At 29.8% G+C, this 10410-nt stretch overlaps 1 protein-coding gene across 1 annotated transcript; it reads left to right on the top strand.

Moving 5' to 3' along the window:
• The first annotated feature begins 789 nt into the window (after positions 1 to 789).
• Positions 790 to 9536, top strand: Syt7 (Synaptotagmin 7). The gene is made up of 9 exons (XM_064681610.1): positions 790 to 1194; positions 3938 to 4100; positions 6337 to 6483; positions 6551 to 6635; positions 6914 to 7213; positions 7298 to 7378; positions 7517 to 7685; positions 7764 to 7976; positions 8045 to 9536. The coding sequence occupies exons 2-9, from the start codon at positions 3940 to 3942 to the stop codon at positions 8143 to 8145; spliced, it is 1257 nt and encodes a 418-aa protein (XP_064537680.1). The 5' UTR covers positions 790 to 1194; positions 3938 to 3939; the 3' UTR covers positions 8146 to 9536.
• Positions 9537 to 10410: the final 874 nt, after the last annotated feature.

The following is a 10410-nucleotide window of genomic DNA, read 5'->3' as shown; positions in this document are numbered from 1 at the left end:
GATAGGCTTGGGCCCCAAAAACTAAATAGATTTTTGTTAATTTTTCGCAGGAAACGTATTTTTTAGCTAATTTAAAGAAAAAAGATTGATTTTCTCACCATTTTTCGGGGTTGGGTGACTATATAGCGACAATCAAATCCTTGACACATAAGAAATTCAATGCCGGATTCATAAGTTATGGCGAATATCAAAAAATGGTCAAAAAATAGATTTCAAAATCTAAAAAACAATTAAAAGAAACGTTCCTTACGAAAAATTTAGCAAAAAATAACATTGGCCATATCAAAATTTGTAATGTGCTGCTTTACGTTGAGCTCTGAAAATACGTTCGACGTTTTGACTATTTTTCGACTATTCTATCTTGAACAGACTCGCCCAGGCACATCCACAGTTCCAGCTCTAACAGTTTGAACTGTGATCATAGATGATGATGTAATGCTTACAATTTTATTTATGCTGCTATGCTGACAATTGTCAGATTATTGTATCTGCAGAGTGTGTTTTTTTAGTCGACTTGCTTGCTTGATATTACGAAGTAATATAAGTCGACATGCGCAGTCGACAGCTCAAATAGAGCTTTCAAGCACGGTGCTTATAAAGTTACAGACAGCTCTTATAATAGCAACATATACATTGATAAATGTAAGTCCTATAATCACAATATATCATGGTTAAGTTCAGCATTATCCCATGCTCCCAAATTATTCAAATAATTAGGTTTAAAGATATTCAGAATATCAGTTAACGTGTTAAGGTCGGCGGGTCGTACTTCGTCGTACTTCATTACATTTACTTATCTATCAGACATATATATATATATATAGTATGTCTGTCTGTTGCCGTAGTATGGGCCCGTGGCCGAGTTTTTCCAATACCTCTGACTCTCATAGATTATGAGAGCTTTCAGTTTTCGGTGTGCTCCTTGCAGTTCGGTTACTGTCATCGTCATCCCCTGCTGCTTAGTCACATTTACTTATACATACATAAGTCGCCGAAGTAAAGTGTTTTATAAAAAAAAGACAAACACATAATGAAAACGCAGTTTAAATATATATATAATAAACCATGAAGCATTAAACTATTGTTTCCATATTTGTGCCTAAAATATAAATCTCATGAGCTAATGCGTATTAGTATAGTTGAAAATCCTCAATTTTTTAAAGGATTACATATTTATATGAAAACATTTAAAAGGTAAAAAAACAAAGGTTATCAACGAAAATTATACATAAAAGAAAATTACAACATTGTCAGTTCCAAACGTGAAACACATATTGTGTACAACAAATATTTAAGTATATAAAGTGACATTTATGAACATATTGAAGAGGGCTGTTGATAATTACTGCGTATATGCATATGCATATGTATATGTATATGTATGTGTATATGTGTATATATATATGCTTATGTATATGCATATGTATATGTATATGCATATGTATATGTATATGTATATGTATATGTATATGTATATGTATATGTATATGTATATGTATATGTATATGTATATGTATATGTATATGTATATGTATATGTATATGTATATGTATATGTATATGTATATGTATATGTATATGTATATGTATATGTATATGTATATGTATATGTATATGTATATGTATATGTATATGTATATGTATATGTATATGTATATGTATATGTATATGTATATGTATATGTATATGTATATGTATATGTATATGTATATGTATATGTATATGTATATGTATATGTATATGTATATGTATATGTATATGTATATGTATATGTATATGTATATGTATATGTATATGTATATGTATATGTATATGTATATGTATATGTATATGTATATGTATATGTATATGTATATGTATATGTATATGTATATGTATATGTATATGTATATGTATATGTATATGTATATGTATATGTATATGTATATGTATATGTATATGTATATGTATATGTATATGTATATGTATATGTATATGTATATGTATATGTATATGTATATGTATATGTATATGTATATGTATATGTATATGTATATGTATATGTATATGTATATGTATATGTATATGTATATGTATATGTATATGTATATTATATGTATATGTATATGTATATGTATATGTATATGTATATGTATATGTATATGTATATGTATATGTATATGTATATGTATATGTATATGTATATGTATATGTATATGTATATGTATATGTATATGTATATGTATATGTATATGTATATGTATATGTATATGTATATGTATATGTATATGTATATGTATATGTATATGTATATGTATATGTATATGTATATGTATATGTATATGTATATGTATATGTATATGTGTATATGTATATGTATATGTATATGTATATGTATATGTATATGTATATGTATATGTATATGTATATGTATATGTATATGTATATGTATATGTATATGTGTATATGTATATGTATATGTATATGTATATGTATATGTATATGTATATGTATATGTATATGTATATGTATATGTATATGTATATGTATATGTGTATATGTATATGTGTATATGTATATGTATATGTATATGTATATGTATATGTATATGTATATGTATATGTATATGTATATGTATATGTATATGTATATGTATATGTATATGTATATGTATATGTATATGTATATGTATATGTATATGTATATGTATATGTATATGTATATGTATATGTATATGTATATGTATATGTATATGTATATGTATATGTATATGTATATGTATATGTATATGTATATGTATATGTATATGTATATGTATATGTGTATGTGTATATGTATATGTATATGTATATGTATATGTATATGTATATGTGTATATGTATATGTATATGTATATGTATATGTATATGTATATGTATATGTATATGTATATGTATATGTATATGTATATGTATATGTATATGTATATGTATATGTATATGTATATGTATATGTATATGTATATGTGTATATGTATATGTATATGTATATGTATATGTATATGTATATGTATATGTATATGTATATGTATATGTATATGTATATGTGTATATGTATATGTATATGTATATGTATATGTATATGTATATGTATATGTATATGTATATGTATATGTATATGTATATGTATATGTATATGTATATGTATATGTATATGTATATGTATATGTATATGTATATGTATATGTATATGTATATGTATATGTATATGTATATGTATATGTATATGTATATGTATATGTATATGTATATGTATATGTATATGTATATGTATATGTATATGTATATGTATATGTATATGTGTATATGTATATGTATATGTATATGTATATGTATATGTATATGTATATGTATATGTATATGTGTATATGTATATGTATATGTATATGTATATGTATATGTATATGTATATGTATATGTATATGTATATGTATATGTATATGTATATGTATATGTATATGTATATGTATATGTATATGTATATAAATATGTATATGTATATGTATATGTATATGTATATGTATATGTATATGTATATGTATATGTATATGTATATGTATATGTATATGTAAATGTATATGTATATGTATATGTATATGTATATAAATATGTATATGTATATGCATATGTTTATGCATATGCTAAGGTATTTATTGAGGTTATGTCTACCCGACGAGGTTGATCAAGCATCAGGAAGAAACTGAAGAAAGAGTTTCCATTGACGTATCTGCAAAATATATGCAGCTTTCTTATTTTTACTTAACTTCAGTCCTTAAATAAAGCCTGCAATTTCGACACATCTGTAAAGCTATGTTTACCTTCGCAAAAGTATTTCGTTTGATTCGGACAGAAAATGCTGTTGCATAGTGTAATCAGAAGGCATATAGGCAAGTAGTGTAATACTTTATAATTTATTTACAGATATGGCGAGCATAATATTAATAGCTTGCCTAGCTATATTGGGTCTAATCATTGCGATAGCGCTATTTTTAGCCGGCGGATATCTGTGGTGGCGGCACAAAAGGTCACAATTACAATTTATTGAACCAAACGAAGATGAGGAATCAAGTAGTTATAGTTTGAGGTAAGTTTCAAGTGTAATCAATAATAATATTACTTTGTGAACGGTGTACCTCTGACATAACGCAGAATACACGTTTATCTATATGTACATACATATGAAACGCAGACATATGCTGACAGTCAAACCTTTTGCTGACCTAAATCAAGGTTGAGGGCGAGCAAGCTTTTTTTACCCTGAACCCACTGAAATTGGCCCCACAAAAAATATATATGTATTATTAATCAGGACGACGAGATGAGTCGAATCTCACGCGTCGATCTCGGAAACTACGAAAGCTAGAGACAACTTTGAAATAGACGATACACAGCGAAAGTTGATCACGTTTATAAAATATCGCTAGAAATTGATTTGGAGACTTGATTTTTAGATCATAACTCAACAACTGTAAGATGTATGTATGTAGGCTCTCGTATAATGTACATTGAATGAGAATACCCCAAAAAGCAAAGTAAATAAAACCAAATGTTAAAGATAGAGCCTTCCGGTATTATTTACATACATTTGGCTACCATAATATCATAAAGATCGGACTACAAATACCGATGCTAATCAAGAACACGTTTCCTATACTAGTGCGTCGAAATTGGGTATCTCCTTGACCAATATTACTCAGTTGTAGTTGTTCTTTATTGTGGCGTATTCGAACTGCAATGTATTACCCGGCTTTGCCCGAACCTTAACCTTAACAAGCCTTGGTCAGCCTCGAGGAAATCAATTTTCCTACATATTAAATCAACGAATAAGCGTTTAATCGATTTTGAGATTTTCAATGAGCGAGGAACTGACCAAAAATGCAATGTAAGCCACAAAAAAAAACCGCGTATCGTGTAATTACCACACGGTACGGCATTTTCTCTATGAGTTTATTACTTTGGAACTCCCCTGTAGCTGACCGAGTTTGTAGGCTTGAGCATCTTTTGGGTTTTACTTGATTAATATTGCCCAAGGAAGTTTCCTAGTTTATGCTAATGTCTACAATATCCGAAAGCACTATTGAAGGCGAGTTGGCTCCAATAATCAAGGGAAGAACTCTTGTCGACCTGATCTCAGCTGTAACTGTGGACGCTCGATATTCGAAAATAAAGATTGACAAATTGAGTTTATGCTAATTTTTGCGTTGTTCCATTAAAGATCAGAATAACACACTACTTCAGGGAAACATTTCGCATTTGCAAAATGTTGATCAAAAAGAACGAAATGCAGATGTGAAATATTGTAATGTCGATATCATTTTCATCAATGATGATAAATTTATGTCTGTCTATTGCTTTTCTTATATCTACAATACAATATACGAAAATGTGAAAATGATAATTTATTTTAATTTTCAAAAAATCATTTAGTGCTCCGATCTATGGCGATTGCCATTATCTGTCCGTTTTAAGGATGCAAGAGATATGTATGTGTATAAGGAAAGTAATGTGAACCAAAGCAGTTGAACCTATACATGAAATGAACCACGTTTATTTATATGTATGTTTAAATTTTAAAAAACTACTGCATTACTTAGAGCCTCGCACTTATGTCGCGAACTGTGATGCGCATAGAACGGCATGCGGCAGTACGGTCACACAGAGCAATTAAGTGAAATATCTAGGTTTACTTTGCGAGAAGCTTCCAACTTTCAGACTTCCCATCACGTCAGTGGTTAATGGTTGCCGAACTTAAATCTCCCGAGTCTATATTGGTTGCTGAACAAGAAGAGAAAGCTTTCTCTCCGCAATTAGCTGGCGGCGTATTCGAAGATTATTGCCCCCGTTTAGATATACGGCATTCCAATCTGGAGATCATGCACAAACCTGGCGATATTTAAAAAATATACTTTTTTTATTATTATTTTTATTGAAAATCTGCCCCGATTGGCGCTTAATATTTATTTAAAAAAAAATAAAAGAATGACACGACTCTGACAAAAAAATTAAAAATAACAAAGCAATAAGAAAAAAAAAATAAAAAATACTATTTACAAGATATTTTGAACCTGGCTTTTACGATTTTCTATGTATATATATATATATATATATTATATACTATATAATGTAGGTCATTTGGAATAATATCTCAGCCCAAGCAAAAGTAAGCAAAATTCTCGCCATCGGAATCGAGATTGAGCTACATCGTATAGCTTCTTCTATACAATAATAAGTAGCCCATGTCTATGAGGTTTATCATTAACTCTCTGTCTGGGACGTACAATATATATATAATTATTTGGTGTTCCTTTCACTTAACTTAGAGCTGCGCAGGACATTGTGGACTCTGGGAATCCGCCAAGCAAACCTCAAGTGCCAGTTGCCAGTGCCCCGGCCATTACGAATCCTATACAAAATAATATCAATCGAAAATTGAATGGCTTTTTAAACCTCAGAACGCCTCTCATTGGGTACGTCTATAAATGCCTATTGAATTCTCTTGATTTTTATATACAATTATATTAATCTTGTTTTTAGGAGCGGCTCGTTGCCTACACCGACAAAAAAATCAAATACTTCCACAGGATCAAGTGCAAATGATGGTACATCTAAGGATACAGCGGTACGTACATATAATAATTATGTCATCTATAGAAATGAACCGAGTAGAATTCGAGATTCGTGTATTAATCAATCAATCTGTCGAAAGCTTTGTTGTTGTATCAATCTTAATTGGCTGGGATCAGAAATTTGGCAGCATGTTTTCGACATTTGTCTGGCCAAATATTTGATCTTCGCTAGCTCGAAGATAACTTGACTAAATTTCTGTGGTACATTTTTAACTAAATATAAAAAAATTTAAAAAAAAATTAAATATCTAATATATTTTACATATTTTAGAACAAAAGCATTTCAATGACCGATATGTACCTCGACACAGATTCAAGTGAAAACGTTGGACAAATACATTTCTCATTGGAATATGATTTTCAAAATACGACCCTAATACTAAAGGTTCTTCAGGGCAAGGAGCTACCGGCAAAAGATCTAAGTGGAACCTCCGATCCGTATGTTCGAGTCACATTATTGCCAGATAAAAAGCATCGCCTCGAAACCAAAATCAAACGAAGAACTTTGAATCCTCGATGGAATGAAACATTTTATTTTGAAGGCTTTCCAATACAAAAGCTTCAGTCGCGTGTAAGTTGTGTTCCCCAAAAAAAAAAGGGTGTCCATTATGTATTTAACAACGTACTATTTAAATCATCGAAATCATATTTTCAGGTACTTCATTTGCATGTCTTTGATTATGACCGTTTTTCAAGAGACGATTCTATTGGTGAAGTATTTTTGCCGTTGTGTCAGGTAAAACCTCTCAGATATATGTAGATATGCGAAGTAACAAATAAAAATCGCATTTTGGACCGTTTTTTTATAATTTCATAATTGTGTTGTATTGTGATATAATTGATATAATTGATATATGTGTGTATGTACTTTAAGGTTGACTTTGCTAGCAAGCAATCATTTTGGAAGGCTTTAAAGCCGCCGGCAAAAGATAAATGTGGTGAACTTTTATCTTCGCTGTGCTATCATCCATCAAATTCGATTTTAACATTGACATTGATTAAAGCGAGGAATTTAAAAGCCAAGGATATCAACGGAAAGTCAGGTAAATTAAACGTTTGAACGAGTTTGAGTTTGAGTTCATGTGTGAAGATCAGATAAAAGAGACGATTTACCTTTTTAGATCCTTATGTAAAGGTTTGGCTACAATTTGGAGATAAGCGCGTCGAAAAGAGAAAAACACCTATATTCACCTGTACGTTAAATCCGGTTTTCAACGAATCATTCAGTTTTAACGTGCCATGGGAAAAGATACGCGAATGTTCTTTGGATGTCATGGTTATGGATTTCGATAATATCGGACGAAACGAGCTGATCGGTCGAATATTATTAGCTGGTAAGACATATAAATCAAATATGATCTAGTATATATATAACAGAATAATGACAATATCATGAGAATAGGTAAAAACGGCTCTGGCGCCTCGGAGACGAAGCATTGGCAGGATATGATCTCGAAACCCAAACAAACTGTGGTCCAGTGGCATCGCTTGAAACCAGAATAATGCAAATAATGCAGTAAACGAAATTAATATCGTACATATACATATATATGCATATATGCATATATATATTCAAGTTTGATTATTAAATAACTTTAAACACGATTTAGCAGTATTTAAACAGGCTGCATACTGGCTAAGGCAAAAGCATAGCACAGTTTGCGTATATTATACTTTAAAAGCCATTCAACCAAGATTAACAAAAATGAAAATTAAAACTAATAAAACAAAATGAGCACAGCAATAGATTATCATATTGCTCCAATTTGTGCTTATACACATATTATGCAATTGAGCTCTATATTATTCATCATGCCTGATTAAGCTGAAGCTGAATGATGGGCAACTTCAAATAGATACTCTTGTATAATCAGTCGAAAATATACACACACATATATATAAAAAGGAAGAAAAGAAAGGAACAAGAGTGCGATACAAGGATATTGTATTGTATATTGTGTATAAAATGTTGCTGTTTACAAGTATTTCCCCGAAAAGCTTTAAACATTTTTTGCAGTTAGTTCTTAGCTATCAGCTTTATATCTAGATCAGATTCTTAGAAATTTAAAAAATATGTTATTGGATTGTTTGAGAAACTCTCCTTCGTTACTGATTTCAATCGAAATTAAGAAAAAAGCAAAAAAAAAAAAAGTCTATTTAACCAAAAAATGGCGGCGATTCAATTGATTTTTAACATATACAAACACATTATTCATTAGCATAAATTTATTGGCTAACAACTCTTAGAATACTGCAACTAAACCTAAACCAACTTGTATGGGAAAAAGTTAAATCACACACTTAAATATATGTACATAATGAAAGTTAATTGTTATTATTAGATTCTAATATTAACTCGTAAAACGACATTGTTACAAGTTACTTAAAATGCGAATTGTTGTTTCTTTTACAATAAAAGAAAGTAAAAGCGAAAAAGTGAAAATGAAAATGAAAATGACATGTTAATCTTAAATACAATATACATAGTTTAAACTAAAACTATTTAGAATTATTTAGGCTGTAGGTAATAACATATTTTTATTAGCAAAAGCCGATAAGAAAATAACATTGATTAATTCAAATAGTAACTGTAAAGAAATTAGCCAACCATTGCCGGAACAAGCGTCTACTGACATCAAGTGCAAACATAAAAATAATGAGATTGAAGTTAAGAGTTAAACAAAATGAAATGAAATGACATGAAATGAAATGAAATGACATGAAATGAAATAAAATGAATTATAATTGATGAAGAGAAACTGAGTTTAAAAAACGAAAAATCGAAAATTCAACCCACCTTGAAATTACATATTTGTTATATACCTGTTAAAATATTATTAAAAATCAATTTATGATAATTAAATTGCTGCAAATAAAGCATTTTTAACCTAGACTATGTTGACTAACCTTGTCTGTATCATTCTATTTGCTGGGACACACAATTTTATCATCTTACCTGAATTCAATTTCTTTACAATCCTACCTGATACCTGAAACCTGCATTTGCCAGCGTCGAGCTCAAAGATTTCATCAATAATATTAATTCGCTAGCCATTTGGATTTTGAAAACATATAGATTATTTATTAATATTTTCTGCCTATCTTCAGAAGAAGAAAAAACAACAATGTCCGCAAATATATTTCGACAATTGGCAGATGGGTTGAAGAAGTTTTAACTCACTTAAAACTCACGAACGATGCTTAGTACATTTGTTGAATCCATGATATGGAATATATATTACCTTATGTACAACGAGAAAGAAGTGCTATCTTCGGCACGCCGAAGATTTAATACCCTTGCAAACCAAACCTTTTCAAAATGCTCATAGTGCTTTGCCCGTATCTAAGAAGCACAGGGAAAATAGTTAATGCCGAGTATGGTTAAGATATCTTGAAAAACAAAACAGGTTTCCATACAACAACTTAATTTTCGACCGATCGTTCCTATGGCAGCTATATGATATAGTAGCCCGATGTGAATAAGATTTTGCAGAAGTGGAGGGAGCATAGTAAAACTAATAAATACCGAGTTTGGTCAAGATATCTTGAAAAACCAAAAAAATTCCATACAACAGCAAAATTTTCGACCGATCGTTCCTTTGGCAAAGAAGTGCTATCTTCGGCACGCCGAAGATTTAATACCCTTGCAGACCCAACCTTTTCAAAATGCTCATAGTGCTTTGCCCGTATCTAAGAAGCTCAGGGAAAATAGTTAATGCCGAGTATGGTTAAGATATCTTGAAAAACAAAACAGGTTTCCATACAACA

The sequence above is a fragment of the Drosophila montana genome, unplaced genomic scaffold, assembly GCF_035044405.1.
Source record: "Drosophila montana isolate Dmon_TW-CO22-7 unplaced genomic scaffold, ASM3504440v1 contig_2397_1, whole genome shotgun sequence".
Taxonomy (NCBI): domain Eukaryota; kingdom Metazoa; phylum Arthropoda; class Insecta; order Diptera; family Drosophilidae; genus Drosophila; species Drosophila montana.
The sequence above is the reverse complement of the archived record's forward strand: the minus strand, read 5'-3'. Positions and strand labels throughout refer to the sequence as shown.

Excerpts from the sequence above, each read along its gene's own strand:
- Syt7 (XM_064681610.1), top strand. The coding sequence starts at position 3,940 with ATGGCGAGCATAATATTAATAGCTTGCCTAGCTATATTGGGTCTAATC. Across the intron at positions 6,484-6,550 it reads CTCAGAACGCCTCTCATTGG|GAGCGGCTCGTTGCCTACAC; the intron begins GTACGTCTATAA and ends TCTTGTTTTTAG. Across the intron at positions 6,636-6,913 it reads GTACATCTAAGGATACAGCG|AACAAAAGCATTTCAATGAC; the intron begins GTACGTACATAT and ends TACATATTTTAG.